Source organism: Sminthopsis crassicaudata, chromosome 2 (assembly GCF_048593235.1).
Source record: "Sminthopsis crassicaudata isolate SCR6 chromosome 2, ASM4859323v1, whole genome shotgun sequence".
Classification (NCBI taxonomy): Eukaryota; Metazoa; Chordata; class Mammalia; order Dasyuromorphia; family Dasyuridae; genus Sminthopsis; species Sminthopsis crassicaudata.
The window spans coordinates 588,711,345-588,731,836 of record NC_133618.1 but is presented as its reverse complement, the minus strand read 5'-3'; the positions used below and the strand labels follow the sequence as shown (position 1 = coordinate 588,731,836).

General features: G+C 33.1%; 1 protein-coding gene across 5 annotated transcripts in view; it reads right to left on the bottom strand.

The window, feature by feature from the left end:
• VTI1A (vesicle transport through interaction with t-SNAREs 1A) overlaps positions 1-20,492 on the bottom strand; it is a 421,992-nt gene that overhangs the window by 149,053 nt on the left and 252,447 nt on the right. For 2 of the 5 annotated variants that reach the window (XM_074295623.1, XM_074295624.1), the window contains 2 exons: positions 20,149-20,219; positions 19,340-19,412 (listed from right to left, as the gene is read on the bottom strand). The exons of 1 other annotated variant lie outside the window; for it this stretch is intronic. In XM_074295623.1, coding sequence (XP_074151724.1) covers positions 19,347-19,412; positions 20,149-20,219 — 137 coding nt within the window. In that variant the 3' untranslated portion in view covers positions 19,340-19,346. The remainder of the gene's footprint in view (positions 1-19,339; positions 19,413-20,148; positions 20,220-20,492) is intronic. 2 more of the 5 variants (XM_074295620.1, XM_074295621.1) reach the window with 1 other exon arrangement.

Below are 20,492 nucleotides of genomic sequence, written 5' to 3'. Positions count from 1 at the left end.
AGGTTTAAACCTTTTATTTTTTTGTAATCAATTGAGAACAAGAAACGTTAAAGAAAAAACTCCTAACAAATAAATACTTTACAAGTGTCATTTTCTGTCTCTGAAAAAACCCCCAAAGCATATCAAAAGAAAAATAATCCAGCAATTGAATGATGGAACTGTCACATCTACTTTCTAGGATCACTTTGCTATCTGAGACATAGATCTATGAAGGTAAGGTAGATAGGTTTTGGAAATTACAATAATATGGGACTTTATGGTTTTCTAAGTATCCTCAATGACACTATTTCATTTCGCCCTTATAATGACATGATGGAGTGAAGTTAAGAATTATTATCCTTACTTTACAAAGGAGGAAAGGAACCTAAAAGGGAGAGTGGTTTGCTTGGTGTTGCCTAGCTTACAAGTGGTAGAATTTGATCTGTTCTCTCTATTTCCTGCCTCTTCACTCAATGTTCTTGCTGCTATCCTACAGCCTTCAGGGCCTGACTTTGTTTAGAGAGCTCTGGAGCTTATCGGATTCCAAACAGTGATAAAAATAATACATTGACCAACAAACGTATCTATGTCATACACCAGGAAGTTGTCCCTAAATCTGACTCCTTACTGGTCCCTAAGTTAAGTTAAGGAGCTAAGACTACCAATTTTATATGAATAAATATTTGGTCTAACAGGAATAAATGGTTTGGGTTAAAATAGATGATCATCCTTTGACCCAAAAATGCCACACCTAAAGTTATTTCTCAAAGGAGGTCAAAGATAGACGGAAAGAACCCATATACTATAGTTGTACTTTTTGTGGTAACAGCCATGTGTGGGGTGGGGGGAAAGAGTGTCCATCAATTAGAGAGTGACTTAATAGATGATGATATAATGATTACAATGGGAAACTATTGCATTATAAGAAATGATAACTATGATGAATTTTGAGAAACTGGGAAGACTTTTATAAAATGAAGCAGAGTGAAATGTTTATAGAATTACGGATCTAGGGCTAAATGGGATCTTGGAGGCTATTAAAGTTCAGTTCTCTCATTTTACAAGTGAGAAAATAATGGCCCAGAGAGTTAAATGACTTGTCTATGGTCATACAGAAAGGAAATATTTGAAGCAGGAGTAGAATTCAGATCTTTATGATTACAAGGCCAATGTTTTATCTGCTATGTCAATTTGCCTGCCTTTGTTGAAGCAAAAAAATTTACATGGTGAGCACAATAATGTAAAAGAAAATAACTTTGAGACAAACTTTGAAACACTATAGAACTCTCCATGCAGGAACAACTACAATTTCAGATGACTGATGATGAGGAAAGCTAAGTATCTCTGGGCAGAGAGCTATTGGACTAGAAGTACAGAAGGAGACCTACATTGTCAGATATGGGCAATGCACTGACTTGTTTTACTTGACTGTATATAAAGCCAACTGGATGGCATAGTGGATAGAACACTGAGCCCAACTCAAGAAGACATATTTCTAGGTTCAAATCTGGCCTTTTACTAGGCAAATCATTTACTTTAGTTCCTCACCTGCAAAGAGGTAGAAAAGAAAATAGCAAACCATTCTAGCATCTTTGCCAAAAAAGCCCCAAATGGGTATGAAGAATTGGACAAGCCTGAAAAATGGCTGAGCAATAAAAATACTTTATATAAGGCTAAAAGGGAATCTTTTTGTTCTGGGGGCAGGGGGGAGGAGTGAATTTGTAAGTGAGATTTAAGGCAAAGGATTATCAATAAAAAAATTTAAAACATTTGGAGAAGAAAACAAAAATAATTTCAGAGGAAGAGAAACGGCAATTTTGTCACTGTCAAATGAAACTCAATATGTACTTTAAAAACCCTGCAAACTATATATGATTTCATATATAGTTCTTATATCTATATATATATATATAGTTCATTATTTCATATATAGTCCTTTCTTTGTTCTTCTTTGCATAGTGAAATGTATATAATTGTTAATGATATTATTAAGCTTATATAATTTTTAAATAAAATAAATGTTTAAAATAAAACAACAACAACAACAACAACAAAAACAGATAAAAGTATTTCTAAAGACCCTCAGGATCCACAATAGATTTTTTCTAGTGACTATATAAATATGAAGTACATCAAAATTGCACTAGTGCCATTTACTATGACATAGTCTAATTTATGAATCTGTGCTACATAGAGTTGATAAGCCAATGTTGAGTCACACCTCTGTTTAATGGAGAATAAAGAATGTCAGCTGTCATTCAAATACTGGAGGTAGATTTTGAATTGACTTTTTACTCTTCTATCTGAGAAAGAATTGGCTGGAATGGAATCTAATGGAATCCTACCCCTCTCTTTCACTTTAAAAATGAGAAGATTCACAGGCTAATTGTACACTATTTCAAAGTCTGATTTTTTTTGAACAGCAAAATAACTGTTTGGACATGTATACTAATATTGTATTCAATTTATATTTTAACATATTTAACATGTATTGGTCAACCTGCCTCGCCTAGATGGCAAGTAGTCCAATATATGTTAAACACGGTTGAAATATATGTTAAATCTAATGTATGCATACATATTTATACAATTATCATGCTGCACAAGAAAAAAACAAATCGAACCAGTAAAAAAAAAAAAAAAAAAAAAAAAAAAAAAAAAAAAAAAAAAAAAAAAAAAAAAGAGGCAGCAAAATAAAATGCAAGCAAACAACAACAAAAAGAGTGAAAATGCTATGTTGTTAACCACATTCAGTTCCCACAGGCCTCTCTCTGGGTATAAATGACTTTCTTCATCACTGAACAATTGGAACTGGTTTGAATCACCTCATTGTTGAAGAAAGCCAAGTCCATTAGAATTGATCATCGTAAAACCTTCTTGTTGCTCATCTCCAAGTCTCTCTGAAATCATCCAAACATAATATCTCTAAAAGAACATTGGACTGGGACTTAGATATTATGATTCATTCCTTTGGATTATGCTTTTTCAGTCTGTTTATAATAATGTGGCAGGTATGATTGATAGATGATTGAATTGGGAGTTGGGTTCTAGGTACTAATACCAGTTGCATGTCATGATCTCATTATTAATGGTTGTCATTCTCCTCATGTATAAATAAAAAAGGATTAGACTAGATGATTCTTAAGTCTCATTCCAGGTCTGAAAATCTATGACTTTTCAACTCAAAACAGAAAAGCATTTCTGATCATCATCTTTGCTTTTGACATTAAGTTCATTGTGGTTTTTAGGTCCAAGGAATTCTACATTTCATGGAGATAACACTTTCTTACTTAATGAACAAATTCCATGGTGAAACCCAAACTTAACAAGATTAAGAATATAAATATTTAGAGAGAGAGATGAAAAGGAATAACAGGTTTCCTGGTATTTTACCAAATTTTTCCCAATCTGCATCCTCACAGAAGAATATAAATTTTGGGATGGGAGTGAATGAAATCTTAAAGGACAAAAATTTACACTGGTGGAAATGGGTTGATTTTTCAAACAATAAAAATAATAATTTTTTACTTCTACAGCACTTTGTGGTTATACACACCTTCTCATTTATTTTATCACAATAGCTTCATGACTTGGGATAGGTGTTATTTACTTTTTACAACTGAGAAAAATGAATGGCCTAGTAAGATTAAATGATGGAGCTGGTTTCTGAATTTAGGTATACTGAACTCCAATGTCAACACTTTTCTTACCATTCAATGTACAGTAGGAAGTATAGGAGAAAATATGAAATAAGGAGCATAGCAGAAATTAGAAATGCCTTATACATAAGTGAAGAAGCCTGCATTTGGATGTAATATGCTACAAACTGTAGGTGAATATGTTCTGCATTTCAGATAGATCAGTCTAACCCATCAATAAGAATAGATCTTGTGGCTGGCTTTCCCATGGGGTATTCAGAATGACTCCCTCAATTCTGTTTTACTATACTACTTAAAAGGACACTTAGGCCTCAGAGAAGAAGTATCTAAGGAAACTGGCATGTGGGATTGCATTTTCCCCTAAGGCTTCCATGTTGAGCTTCAGTAAATCATCAATAATTAAATAGTAGTTAAAGAAGACCACCCAGGTATAGAGGCTCAAGAGTTGAGCTACAGACTTAGTTCTTTTGGCCCCTTATCTATAAAGCAACCTAGTCTGAAAGATCATCAGCTCACAGTAGGTATTTATTTCCTTTTGGTGACATCAGAAAAATAAATTTCCCTAGCCCTAGAATGTAAACACTTGGGTCTACCTCCTCTCTGCAACATTCCAAGGGAGATTCAAGACCTACTTTCAATTTTCAGTTAGTTATAACTCAGTGATGAGTGAAGAATACTTCATCTAGCAGGTTGCAGCCCCTGGGGGGAAAACCAATTCATGTAGTTTTCACCAAAATACCAGTGAAGAAAAACACATAGGTATTTATCTTCAAGAAACTCTATTTTACAGGCGTACTCCATGGCAAAGCTGTTCTCATCCTAATTCAATGCCATATTTATGATTGCTCTTTTTCTCCTTTTCAAAGAAAAACACTGGAGTCATTCTAATGTTCCTAGGGGCAAAGAGAGAAGGGTGACTTTTTATGTGTGTGAAAGAATAGTACCCCACCCTGTAGCCATCTGAGGACAGTTCTTCCCAGGAACACCTGTTTGCTCCAACTGAAGCTAGTCCAAATTGGGTCCTGAGGATCTTGGGCTTGCTCTTTAGATGTACCATCATTTTACAATATTTATTCCCCATCTGTCTGGTGACCGTGATGGCTTGGGAATGCTCCAGCCAGGGAAAGCTGTTCCATGGCCCTGTTCCTTCACAAAACTAACAGCACTAATGTTCCAGAAGAAGCTGGTTGGAAGCCAGTTGCACTGGAATTCAAATTAATTTCTCCTCCCCAAGTTCTGATCTGCTCAGTACAAGTTCTTCATGAGGAAGATATGAATGATTTTCATTAATCTTTAGATTCAGGGTTTACAATACCTTTTGACCTCTGAAACGCCAATTCTGCTCATCAAACCAGTTCTTTAATATGTTTTCACTCTAAGTCAAACTAAAGTAACAATTGAATAACATTAAAAATGAAGTCTGGTAGAACTATTTCCACAGCAAGAAAATCATTAAAATCCAGAAGGTAACATGCTACAGAGATGATCTTAAACACACACAGTTTAACATCTAATAGAGGAAAAGAAAAAGGTGCCCACATCAAATTCCAATTATAATAGTGAAGTAATGTTTTATTAAAAAAAAAATTCTAGCCATGAAAAAACGGTATATTTGAAAAGCCTACAATAAAGGCTTATAAAATAAGGGACCTTTTATCTCCTCCACATCCATGAGCTTGAAAATATCTATGCAATTTGAAGCCACATAAAAAACCCGAGTGAATAAATAAAATGTTCTTTTTTCTCTATACAGAAGCTAAAAAAATTATCCATACAAATAGTTTGGCCTTGAACAAACAGATTAAAAGACCTAAAAGGCTCTAGCCTCAGATCATGCATACAGAATAGAAAAGGAAGGCTTTGCTTTATTGGTTAGGCAAGTTTTCTGCTAACTAAATTTCTATCTGGAAGGAGTTTATGTGATGAGAAATAATTCTTTAGATGATAAGAAAAACTTCAATATTTTAAAATGTAACACCTATTAATTGAATATCTTGTAGCAATAAAAGAATGTGAATGTCAATCTGCATCTTTTGACAGCATGTGAAACTATGTATTTCAGTTAAGAATACAAGAAAATCACATGCAGAATGATAGCAAAGATTCAGAATTAAATAGATATGTAATATAAACCAAGTTAACAGTTTTAGTAGTTTTCCAAAAATTTTCCTATTTAATTTTTCACCAGGATAACTACTTATGAGTCAACCCATTATTTTGGCTTGATCAAAAATTTAACTTCATTTCTTCGAAAAGTTTTCTACAGCTGTTTATCTTTTATTATTATTATAGCTTTTATTTACAAGATATATGCATGGGTAATGCATTGACAATTGCAAAACCTTTTGTTCCAATTTTTCCCCTCCTTCCCCCATCCTCTCCCCCAGATGGCAGGTATGTTAAAGTATATGTTACATACAATATATGTATACATATCCACAATTATTTTGCTGGACATGAAGAATTGGACTTTGTAATAATGAAATAAAAAATGCAGGCAACATAAATAGAGAGATTAGTAGTTCATACTCAATTCCCAGAGTTCTTTCTTATCTTAATAGAAAAGGAAAATCTTGGAGGCAGCTAGATGGTGCAATGGATAAGAGCACAGGCTCTGAAGTCAGGAGGACCCTGAGTTCAAATGCAGCCTCAGACAGTTAATACTTCCTAGCTTTGTGTCCCTGGGCAGGTCACTTAACCCCAATTGTCTTGCAAAAATAAAAATAAATAAATAAAATAACATATGATAGCTTACTCATTATCAGAATAACTCAGTAAGTTGATTTAGGTGTATATGACTCTCTTGAGTTTACGAGTGATAAACTAACTCTTGTTTTCTATCCCAAAGTGCCCTGAGAACAGTCAAGCTCAGGGAAATATTTCTGATACTACTTGCCTTCTGAAAAGCATGATTTGGGTTTTCCCTATGCTAGTTAAAAACAATTGGAACTCAATTATAGGCTAAATCAAGTTTCATCTCCTCTAATACATCTAATCTATCATACACTATCATACACTAATCATACACTAATCTCCTAAACTTCTTTCTCACAACACTCATATATTTTTGCACACAAAGTATTTTTTCCTATTTTTAAAAATTTCTTTTTGTTATGACAAATACTAGAAATTAAGAGGATATTCATCAAGTGAGCTGAATAAGCTGGGGCATATGAATATGATAAGAGTACTACTTGTTATAAGAAATGAGGTAATATATGCATAAAGCCTTAGAAAAATTATAGCTGAGTGAAGTAAGAAGAATTAGAAGAATATAGTAACATCAATTATTATGAACAATTTTAATTTTTAAATAAACTAATGAAGAATAAAATTAATAGAATACAGAGAACAATACATGGGAAAGCAATTCTAAAAATAAAGAACTCTGAAATCCGTAAAACCTATGATCAATACAATGACTACTCTTGATTTTAGAGTGAAATAGAGAAGTGACAAAACTACTGTGTGGAATGAAGCATATGTGTGCATGTGAGTAAATGTCAATCTATGAGTCTGTGTAGTCACAGAGAGAAATTTACAGTAATACGTATATAAGAAATTTGCTTTTGAAAAAAATCTCTTTTTTCTCACAATGGGGAAAGAGATGAAATGAAGAAAAAAAATGTATTTGTGGTAAAAAAAAAATCAGAGGATAGGAGAGCTTACAGATATGAAATATTGCATAAGCTTTCTGATGAGGTCCCTGTGCTATTAATTTTACTTATTTTATTTTGATATAGGAGAACTCTACAAAAAAAGAAGTAGTCTCTGTTATATTAAAACAAGACAAGCCAACAAACAAAATATAAAAAAGAAAACAAAAATGCAGCACTCATTATTTTAATCATTTACCATTTAGAGAAAATAGCATTTGCTTCTTTGTTGTTATTATTTAGCTTTTTAAATTCCTTGAGAAGGTTTATACTTCTTTGTATTTCCAACATCTTAAGAACAGCAGACACTCAATAAATATTACTGATAAATGTCAGCTATGATGACTGGGTAACTGGACTTTTTTATTCTCAAGGAAGTTCATTCATAGCACTAGTACAATCATAGTTGTGCCTGTTAACTTTCCAATAATAGGAATAAACTATAGCTTTTGAGGACAGTATATTGGACCAGATCATTCCAGGGATGAACTGGGGGAAAATGACAATCAATATCCTAATGGTCTGAAACAGTAAATGCAATTTTCTCATGCCTGACTGTATAACTATACATTTGGGAAATCTGATTCATTACATTTAAATAACTTGTGAAATATTTTTTGTAATCATTAAGTCAATAGAAGTATGACTTAAAGTGATTCTGATACTTACTGTGATTAAAGGTTATGAGTGGAAATGGGCTAGCAATTGAAATTCCCAAACCCCCAAATATACTTTTAGCAATCAGACTCCTCATTTTAATTTTTGATAAGAATTTCATTGTATTTGGGTGAGCCTAAATTTCTTTCTTTTTTAAAATAACTTCCTGTTGATGCCTCCTATATCTTAACATCATCGTCACAGTTATTCTAAGTATTTCTCCCCCAATCCTCCCATATAACAAATGACATTTTTAAAGAGAGAAAAAAAAATCAACATAATTAACTGAAACTTTGAAAAACTGAGAAAACATGTTTCTTGTACAAGACCAGTGAACCTCCCACTTTCACAAGGGATCAGGATGGGGTGCCTTCTTATATTTCTTCATTTAAGTCTTATTTGCTCTTTGTAATTTTGCTAAATTTCTTCTGAACTTTTTTATGTGTCTTTGTTTTTATCATTTACATTACTGCAGTTATTGTAGATATCATTTTCTTTACTCTGCATTTGTTCATATAGACCTTTTCAGGCTTTTCTATATTCATCATAAACATTATTTCTTTTGGCACAATAATATTCCATTACATTATCACAGTTGTTTAACCATTTCCCAATTACTAATGGACATTTACTTTGTTTCCAATTCTTTGGATCAGAATGCTGCTATAAATATTTTGATATATATAGGGACTTGTTCCTGATGGCTTCCTTGAGTTATGAGCCCAATTATGGAGTCTCTGATTCATAGTATATGGATATTTTCATCACTGTATTTGCTTAATTCCAAACTGCTTTTCAAAATTGTTGTTTTATTTCATAGCTCCATCAACAATGAATTAGTGTGATCAATATGATTCTACAACCTCTTTAAAATTGAGTATTGCTAATTATTTTTGGTCATTTTTTTTTTGGCCATTTTACAGGGTATAAGGTAAAACTTCACTGTAGTTTTTAATTTGCATTTCTCTTATTATTAGTGTTGTGGAGCATCCTTTTGTGTAGTCATGAATTCTTTTTGAGAACTATGTAATCATATCCTTTGATCACTTATTTCCTGGGAAATGACAGGAGTCTTGACTTTTAGATGGCATTCTATTTTAGTTTCCCATCTTGAATATTACCTTCTTATTGAAGATTCTCTCCTAATGTTGTTTCTTATGTTTTGACCATGACAAAGGGGGACTTAGTTGTCAAGACTGTTTAAAAAGTTATCATCAGGTTCAATATTCCCAAAATAAGGTTTTATATCTTTGTTTCTCCACCTCTTTGCCAATTTGTTAATAATACGTAGATTGGCAACAAACAGTATTTAGCAAGAGAACAATTGAATTATAAATATATACATTGCATATGTCTGTTTAATTCAAGTTTTTGTGCTGGAAAGTCTTCCATATGCCTAAATAATAAACTTCCAATATATGTCCCTAAATTGTTTTGTTAATTTGGGCTATCTCTAGAGAACATTTCTGGAAAACCACAGTTTCCAGCTCTTTACTTTGTTTATTCCACCACAAAACCCCTAGTGGGGTATAAATAGAAGTGTTCTTCATTGCTACCGAAAAATACCACCATGAAAAAAAGCCATTTCCTGTCCTAAAGGTTTTTAATTCTCCAGCCATTCTATGGGTTGCGCCTGAGCATAAATTATAAGTCTGAACTGTTGCATAATGTGTAGGATAGCATTTTAATTTGGCAAGGAAACAAAAAAAAAAAAAAAAAAAAAAAAAAAATTGGACAATATATCCCAAAGACGCCTTCTGAGAAGCCCGCAGTAGAGTTCTTATGTAGTAACATGATGAAATCCCCTTTTGTCCTCATTCGTCTGTGATGTCTATCTGTAACTCTTTCTCGGTGGTGAAGATAAGCCTTCCTTGTGTCCATCATTGCACTTTCAAAGGAAGATTCACAGTTGTTTGACTTTTGATCTGGGGAGCAACTAGCTCGACCACCTGCATCGTGCATGAGCTGTTACTGAGCTTGCTTTGTACCATCTTATAACACAGCAACTCTTTTAATACTGGGTCTAGGCTGATGGGTGAATATGCTAATTTACAGTGTGAGCGTTCAAACAGAAAATATGGTGATAGTGGTGGTAGGGGAAAGAGGGAGTGATTTGTGAGTAGGGCAGGCCTGACAACCCAATTTAGAAAGTACAGATATTGTGTACTGATTATATCATTAACTGAAACAGATGGCTGAAGGCCTCTCTCCACCAACAATGGGGCAGACAGTGGGCTAATAGTGCTGTGGCCTGGAATTGTAAAATGCTGTTTGGTGATGGTATATGTTAATAAATAGCCATTTACAAGGGGAGCCAAAAGCTCTATTCCTTGTTTACAAGCAAGGCCCAGGGCCTCTTGCTTCCAGTTAACAGCTCAAGGCTTTATTCAAAGACTGTATTGATGGTAAAGGGAAAGTATACCATTCATAATCCTGCCTGTATTAAAGAATGATACTGCTTATAGAAAAGAAAAAAAAATAGAAAATTTAAAGGAAAGAAATTGAGGAATTAGGTTCAACTGTATCAAACACTAAAGAAAATATAATAATGCTTTTCAAAAGTGATCAAATAATGAGCAGAAATAAACCAACAATAAGGTACTTGCTTTTATTTTGCCTTAGAAAGACCATGCTAAAAGTAATTATTTAAAGCACAAAAATTGGATGTTTGTGATTATTAAATTAGAAAACTTTAAAAACTTTGAAATTATTTTATTTTGAATAATTTAAAATTTCAAAAGGCCAAATACTGAAGTGAATAGCTTGCTAAATGTGAAGTGAGGAACACCAGTCAAAATTCACCGTTAATACTTATTTTATTACCTAAGTGATCATGGTCAAATCATTAACTCCTCTCAGTCATAAGCACCTCTCTATGATAATAATTATACGTAGCTTTTGATATGTATAAGTGGATAGAATTCCTGCACAAGTTTCTGGTGTATTGATCTAATTGTTTTGTATGAAGAATGGCATGGGGATGACTTAGGGTAAGCAAAAAACAGAAAATCCACACAGAAAACTTTTGCAAGTCCGGCAGTCTGTGGTAATTGTGGATTGACTTCTTCCCTTAATAGCATATATTTTATATTTTCTGACAAATTCTTTCAACAACAACAAAAGCTCTTACTCTCTATATGCCAGGTGCTAGAGACATAGATAAAAATCAAAAAGTTCCTGTCTTCAAGGAGATTCCATTATATTGTGAAAAACAAAATTTATAGAACCCCTTCAAATCATATGATACAAGAGAAATACTGAAATTAGAGTTAGAAACTAAATTTGAATCCTAGGTCTTATACTTATGATTTTGGTCAAGGCAAATGTAATGAAATCCTTAAGCAAAGAGGATTGCAGTAAGAATAGAAAAGGAAATCATGGTTTGAAGAAATATGGCAGAAGTAGTTATTGAATACTTTTCATACAATAAGTGTAGGGATTAAGGCAGAGTTGGGAGATGAAGTTCAAAAATTAGAGTGATTCTCAAGGGCCCTTCTTAAATTTAATCCAGTATAATCCCCTTTAATTCTCAGGCTGTGGTCTCAGGATCTCTTCATATTAAAAAAATTACTTAGGCTCTGAAAGAGTTTTTGCTTATATACATTATATCTGTTGATATTCACTATGTTAGGAATTAGTACAACTTAGTTTTATAATAAAAATAGTTTTGATGTCACAGACCCCCACTGAAAGAGTCCTTAGGCATCTCCAGACAATCCTTTGAGAACTGCTAATCTAGAGAAATTATGTAGAGACAGAGCTTTTAGGAATACTAACACAGGTCTGCTTGATTAATTCCATTCAATGGCAGGATGGTAGATTACATATATACTTCAGTAGAATTTTCGTTGGGAGTTGAAACTGTTTTGTCTTTTTTTTTCATTGTGATCCCTACACTTAGCATAGTGTCCAGCACATAAATAGTTAATACTTGTTGAAGGTGGTCTAGCTGTACCTGATCTAGAACTATATTATAAAGCAACAGTCACCAAAACCATTTGGTATTAGCTAAAAAATAGACTAGTTGATCAGTGGCATAGGTTAGGTTCACGGGGCAAGATAGTGAATAAAAATAGCAATCTAGTCTTTGACAAACCCAAAGATCCCAAATTTTGAGATAAGAATTCATTATTTGACAAAAACTGCTGGGAAAACTGGAAATTAGTATGGCAGAAACTAGGCATGGACCCACATTTAACACCACATACTAAGATTAGATCAAAATGGGTCCAAGATTTAGGCATAAAGAACGAAATCATAAATAAATTGGAGGAACATGGGATGGTTTACCTCTCAGACTTGTGGAGGAGGAAGGAGTTTGTGTCCAAGGGAGAACTAGAGACCATTATTGATCACAAAATAGAACATTTTGATTACACCAAATTAAAAAGTTTCTGCACAAACAAAACTAATGCAAACAAGATTAGAAGGGAAGTAACAAATTGGGAAAACATTTTTACAGTTAAAGGTTCTGATAAAGGCCTCATCTCCAAAATATACAGAGAATTGACTTTAATTTATACGAAATCAAGCCATTCTCCAATTGATAAATGGTCAAAGGATATGAACAGACAATTTTCAGATGATGAAATTAAAACTATTTCCACTCATATGAAAGAGTGTTCCAAATCACTACTGATCAGAGAAATGCAAATTAAGACAACTCTGAGATATCATTACACACCTGTCAGATTGGCTAAGATGACAGGAACAAATAACGATGAATGTTGGAGGGGCTGTGGGAAAACTGGGACACTGATGCATTGTTGGTGGAGTTGTGAAAGAATCCAACCATTCTGGAGAGCAATCTGGAATTATGCCCAAAAAATTATCAACATGTGCATACCCTTTGACCCAGTCATACTACTACTGGGCTTATATCCCAAGGAAATACTAAAGAAGGGAAAGGGACCTGTATGTGCCAAAATGTTTGTGGCAGCCCTTTTCATAGTGGCTAGAAGCTGGAAGATGAATGAACGTCCATCAATTGGAGAATGGTTGGGTAAATTATGGTATATGAATGTTATGGAATATTATTGTTCTGTAAGAAATTACTAACAGGAGGAATACAGAGAGGCTTGGAGAGACTTACATCAACTGATGCTAAGTGAAACGAGCAGAACCAGAAGATCATTATACACTTCAACAATGATACTGTATGAGGATGTATGCTGATGGAACTGGATATCTTCAACATAGAGAAGAGCTAATCCAATTCCAATTGATTAATGATGGACAGAATCAGCTACATCGAGAAAAGGAACACTGGGAAATCAGTGTAAACTGTTATTTTTACCTTCTGAATCCGATTCTTCCTGTGCAACAAGAAATTCGGTTCTACACACATATATTGTATTTAGAATATACTGTAATATATTTAACATGTATAAGACTGCCTTCCATCTGGGGGAAGGCGTTGGGGGAGGAAGGGAAAAAATCTGAATAGAAGTAAGTGCAAGGGATAATGTTGTAAAAAATTACCCATGCATATGTACTGTCAAAAAAAAAAGTTATAATTACAAAATAAAATAAAAATTAAATTAAAAAAAAGTTAATACTTGTGCTTTGGGGATTTACTGAATGACTGACAAGGACCATACAATTATTAAAATATTGACATTCTCTAACACAATTTGTAGGTGCTGTTATAGATCATGAGTTTTAGAAATTCTTAGCATAAAAGTTCTACCAATGCAGAATATCATTGCTAATTTCTGTAATTCCTAGTTTTAAAAAATAGGGGACAAAGAGTTTAATTGATTTGCCCACAGTCACCCTAGTTCTGACAAATGAACTTTTTGTCTAATCTTATTGGGGCTAAGAAAGTGTCCAATCCCACTCTGTTCAGTATGGAGGGCTTTAACTTGTTCAGTTTTCAACCTGGATCAGTTTGCCTTTCTTAGAAAATTCAGAGATCCTATCCCAGAGGCTAAACACAATAATGCTGAATGTAGCATGGATACACAATTAGTTTAGCCCATTGTAGCTCAGAACTCCTGAGTTCAAGAGATCTACCAGCTCCAATCATCCCACTGACTAGAATTATGGCTATGAGTACCACACCCAGCAGCCATTTGGTTATAAAAGAATAAATACCCTATAAAAAAGAAAAAGAGTCTCTTAGACTAGGGATATGGTCAGGGTCCATATTCAATTAGTAAACATGAGGCTAGAAAAAAGACTGTGATACACAGAGGGGAAAAATACAAAGATAAGATTCTGTGAGCTAATTTAAAGCTTTTCAGCATGTGGAGATAGTGAGGGAATTTTCAAGGACATTTTGCTTAGAAGACTTGGAAACTCTTTGCTGTTGAATTCTCAGACAGCATAAGAGCAATTAAAAATGTAACAAAACGTTTCCTAAGTGAAATGGTAAGAAAGAGACAACAGAAGAATGATTATTTTTTTCTTTAGTAGCTCTGGCATATTTTCTTAAACATAATTCATCCCCACTTTATTTTTAAAAATCCTAATGGCTTATAAGTTCTGTGGTTGGAATTTCTATTGATGAAGAATATTTACCCTCAGGAATCACTATGAAAGTATATTTAAGTTATCCAGATGTTTTACCCATCACTTTCACATAGCCATAGAATGCTTTTCTAAAATAAGGAAAATATGATTACAGTGATAGTTACCAATTAGTCCCCCAAATGTTTCAGAAAATGGGTCCAAGAAAAATGTGTATTATATAGCATTAGAGAAGTTTAGATTAAACAAGTTATGTCAATTGCATTTAATGCTTTCTGTTGCATGTGTCCAATGGATTACACTCAACAACCTTAACTAACCAAGTAGCTGCATGCCATTAGCTGGAAGGATAAGCAAAAGCCACATATTTAAATGAAATCTCTTTCTGATTTTTTTTTCGATTTGCAGAAATAGTTGGGCAGGTAAAGTTGTGTGGGGGAAAACAAGAAATGATTTAATGCTGAGATTATTTTACAAAGAATGCATTTTTTTTTGCTTATTATCCACATGATTTACTTCCAAAGTCATATGTCTGTACACAAAGCATACCAACTAACATGATTGTGTACTGTTTCCTTCCAAATTTATGATGATGGATTTGGCAAATTGCTTTGGATCTAAATCATTATTGCCCAGAGGAAAATAAAGGATTTAAAAACTAAAAATTGCTAAATCTAAGGAAAAAAATAATCACAATTTCCTTTATTTTTTTTCCTATCAAAAATCTTGGGAAATTATTATTATTCTCACTGGTTGCTAAGCACTAACATGAACAACCTGGGACTCCCTAGTCAAATGCTAATTAAAAGCTATCTCCATAGAAAAATATTTATGTTAAAGAAGAACCATGGTTAGGCTAATAAGCCCCACAAGTGTCACTTTAAGACATGCAGTAATAAATTTCCATGAATGTCTGTGGAAATCCATTTTTTAGGAATGCAATATCAATAGAACACAAATGGCCATTTGTTTCATGACCATTTTCATTATTATTTGAATGCTCTATTTAAAACTGTCTACACAGCCAGGAAATGAGCAGTTTATCCCTAAGCAGCTCTCCATCTTATGTCAATGAGAAAGAAAAATTGCTTTATACAAAAATCAGCTATATGTATTTTATATTTATTTTCATGTAGTTTTCCCATTATAATCTTCAACAGAACAATTTCCTCTTTTGCTTTCCTTTGGGTTATCCAAAAACCCATGCTGTTTGAGTTGAGATGTTTATTATTTTATATAAAACTTTCTTTTTTTTTGCTATTTAACTTCAGTCCATTTAATAATTTTCTCATTTCATGAAATAAAACCTGGTCATTATTTTGTATTTGTTTTCTAAAATCATTAGTTTGACATTGACTTTACACTATGTTTTCTACTCATTTATGGCATCTTTTTTTGGGGGGGAGAAGCATAGAACCCAGCATATAGTAAATGCTAAATAAACATTCATTATTGTCCCTTTTTAAATTATTAGCAAGGATTAATCTAATTTGTAGCATGTAGATAATTTTTTAAAAATAGCTGCCTTAGGGGGCAGCTAGGTGGCACAGTGGATAGAGCACCAGTGTTGAATTCAGAAGGACCTGAGTTCAAATGTGTACTCAGACACTTAACACTTCCTAGCTGTGTGACCCTGGGCAAGTCACTTAACCCCAGCCTCAGGAAAAAAAAAATATATATATATATAGCTGCCTTAAGAATTCTAGAATGAGACCCAAGAGAATTTTCATATTCATTGACGAGTAATGGGGACAAAGTTTTAAAAGTATAGAACTCATGATGTGGGCATACAATATTGGTTGACTAATACACTATAAGGTAAGCTTAATCTTTTTTTTTTCCTTCTCATTTAGTTTAGGTCAACTTGCAAATAGCCACACAGACAGATACCCATCTGGACTGTACTATCAGAACCATTAATTTTAATTGCCTTCATAATAGATTTTCTAGATACAACATAATCATTTCTATTGTTAAAGAGACCAAAAATAAATGGATTGCCCAAGTTAGAATTTGCTGATTTAATATATGAAGGCAGTCTAATTTTGGGGGGGGAAATATTTTTTTCTTATCAATTAACATCTGAGTAATTTAATTAGTGATTAGTGACTAGTGATAAAATGTTTAGTATATTAAGAGTACATTATTTTTAATCTAATTCTTAGTAATACAGAGGAAATTTTTATGGAGGCCTATCTTATATATAAACAGCATAACAAAAATAACTATAAAAATATAAAAAAGCTTATTTCTGAAGAATAACTACAATTTACAAAACCTTTCAAATATATTATGTGATACTGACCTCATCACTCTGTGGGATAGGAAGGACAGGTGTAACAATTCATATCTTACAGATGAGGAAACTGAGATCCAAAAGCTTAAAAACCATACCAATATATACAACTCTGTTAGAGAGAGAGAGAGGCATCACTCACAGAGTGCTGGTTTTATAGTCAGAAAAAGAGTTATCTCTGATACTAGCTATATGAATGTGGATAATTCACTTAATCTCTCTGATGTTCTTCTGCATGTATATGACTGTCAAAATCAATTAATTAACAAGCATTTATTTAGTGCCAACTGTGTATCAGATGCTATGCTAAGCACTGGGGAATACAAATACAATGAATAAAAGAATCTTGAATCTCCAAAGATTAGAATTTAAATATACATTTCCATACCAAGACCAGAAAGTGAATCTGGAAATGATCTTGCTTTCTTGTGCCCTATAGAAAGTTTATATCATGTAGGACAGGCATTAAAAAAAAAAAAAAAAAAAAAAAAACGGTCCAAGAATAATATCCTATACTAGGTCTCCAAACACCCAGTCAGTCAGGCAGAGCATTGATGGAGTGGACCTGGTGAAGTCAGCATTAATACCAAATGCTTTACCCCAGCAGCTTACAATACAATGCGTGCTACATAGGTAGAGATCAGAACTTCCTCTGTTCAAATTCAGCATGGTGATTCAGAGAGAGATTTTTAAAAAGTGCTCATCCCCCAGACATATTCCAAAAGGAATGACTCAGTGATTGACTACAATTGTGAACCTCAAGCAAATTTTATCAGTGATTTGCTTCTTTTGGTTTTTGAAATAGAGATACTTAAGTGTGTTTGCCCAGAAGCAAGCTCAGGCAAAGGTTACAATATTTGTTTGTGGTTCGTCCTCTCCAAATTACTTGCAAATGTATTCAAACACAATATAGGGAGATACTTCATTTCCTTGCAAATAATGGTTTGTGGTGTCCTGCAAAAAAGGGTGAGGTGCATCAAGCATAAACGGGGAAAAAACACATTGGTTTAGAAGCCCATAAATCCTTATTTGAATCTGCCAACCTGAAAGCCTGGAAAAACTATTTTTCCTAAATGCTATGTCTGATTAAGTCATACCATTAAATGACAGCTGAACTTTAACATTAATATGATATTATTTAAATAACTGCATGATTTTTTTACACTAAAAATGATGAATGATTTCTGGACAGCTCAATTGACATAAAGCAGGAGGCCCCTTTAATGAGATTTGACAAAATGGAGACATATGCAGAATATTTGTTACAGCTCATATCGCAGGAGCCTTGCTGGGGAAGCTTTGGAGGGTTGGTATTTTTATTATTATTGTCTATGGGCACTGAAGCATCTCTTTCAATTGCCAGTTCCTTTCTCTATGGATTTTGAATTTAGCTTGTGTTATTTACATATTACTCTTAATCAGAGAATTTGGTAGGGTACAGTTAGGAGTTGAGATTGTGAGAAAGCTATGAAATGGAGACTCAGAGTGGAGTCAGGTCAACATTTGCTGTCAGAATATACAGGGAACAGAAGAAATGATTTTGATTAGGCTTAAAGGGGGAGAAACACCAGTCTTTAAATCAAAATTATTCGGTTTACATTTGTTGTTATAGTCATGCTAGTGATAAATGAATAATTTAGCTAATCAAGTCTTGGCAAATTATTGTAAATCAATATGTGATCAATGGGGATTTTTGGACATTTGAAAAGATATGTTTTTATAGGACCAGCTCTTTAGGTGATGTTTTAAGTACAGCCCCTATTAATTTTGTCTATACAAATACAATTCCTAATTATGTATGTACATCCCATCCCCACCCCATCTGGAGAGCAAATAAAATGTGAGTTAATATAGTTTTATGTTAAAGATGTCTTTTTTGAAAGATTTTGAAAGAGCAACGATCCCCTGTCAAATATTTTAAGTAACTGATTAAATTTTAAACTGATACAAATGTTCTAGATAAAAGCAAAATACCTTTCCTTGATTCAGAACAGTCTTTCACTTATTTTCCTATATTACCATATAGTTTTTCTATCAAATACAGATAAAAAACATATAAAGTTCTGAAATACATTCACCAGTATTTATAAATTCAAATCAGAATAGCTCATATTTTAAAAAATCATTTTATATACATATATATATAAATAAAATGTATATACACACAAACACATCCATTCATCCATATATTCAGGAGTGAATATTTTCATTACCCTCATCCCTAAATTAAAAAAAAAAAAAAAAAAAGAGTTGATTTAGCATTTCATTATGTCTCCGAGGATGGCAAAAACCACAATGTCTACATAAGAAGGAAGCTGTTAATAAAGGAAATGAAATCAGGTTGTTTCTGCCATGGGATCTATCTTAGGCTATGAAGAAATATTTTATGTCTAACCCTAATTTTTTTTCCCCATATACAGGAGGTATCCTCTTTACTCTTGTGAAAATTTTCAATCTGATTTACTTAACAAATCCAAACAAGACTTAATACATTTAAGTCATTTCATAGTCATTTCAAAAGGGTCTTGACACAGGATAGCAAAACTATATATGATTCACCTGTAAAATGCCAATTTGCAATTTGATGAAAAACATGGAATAAAAAAGAAGCCGATCCCTACCTTGCTCTTACCTTCGCAACATTCCTGTCAAGATCCGAGAACTTTTTCCCAAGTTAGCATCTGTTTCTCGAAGCTAAGGGTGTAAATATGTATTAAAAACAAGATTTCATACAACTACATTGTTTTAAAATGAGTAATAATTGATATTTTTATTTCATATTGAGGAAACATAATACAAAATATCTACAGATACTAAGAACTACCAAAAAAAAAAAAAAAAAAAAAGACGAAGAAGAAGAAGAAGAAAAAGCCCAAACCCAACCAAATGCTTACAATCACATCTAAATGAACTCTTAAAAATCTTTGGTTCAGAGAAATGACTATGATAGATAATTTCAAGAGCACTAAAAGATGGAATACATGGAACACATTAAAAGATGGAATATATGAACTTGAACTGGAGAAAATGCAAATGTCTTACAGTCTGACAAAGTTTAATATACATCTGGTAGTCATTTTTCAATTTATGAATGTGCATTCCCAAAACATAAGTGGGAATAAAATAGAAGGAAAATGAGATTAAATATTTTAGCAGTTCTTTATTATTATTTTTAAATACCCTGAATAGAGGGAAATAAAGCACTCCTATAGCTTCCCTCAAGATATTCACTTGAGGTCTTCCAAGGTGAAGAGCTAAAGGAAGAAATTCTTACTTTTTTCCTTCTTTCCTCATTCAAACAGTTCAGTATTCTTTAGAAAATTCGTTAGAATCATGTGGCCATTTACTGGGATGCCATTATTACTTAATTTCTGTATACCAGGTCATGCTTTATTATATTTGCAAAAAGGCTACAAGATACCCAACTCACCCTTTCCCGAGCACGTTGTATCTTCTCCCTGTCATGACTGAGGTTTTCCAACATCTCCTGGCCAATTTGCTCTGCATTATAAACAGAAGTTTAAATAATGAAAAAAAAAAATCCCTATGCATGTGAGCAGCCTTCAAAATGTCAAATTAAAATGGCTGTAGAACTAACTTCAGAAAACACTGCTATATTAGGTTAAAAGAGGAATGGTTTGATTCCCATATTTGAAAAACAAAATATTTTCCCAAGTAAATATTTTAGATATGATTTACTATATCATTAGACAAAAGTTGACTAAATCATCTTCTGGATACTTGCCCTCTTCCCTGGCTTCAAAGATATCAGTT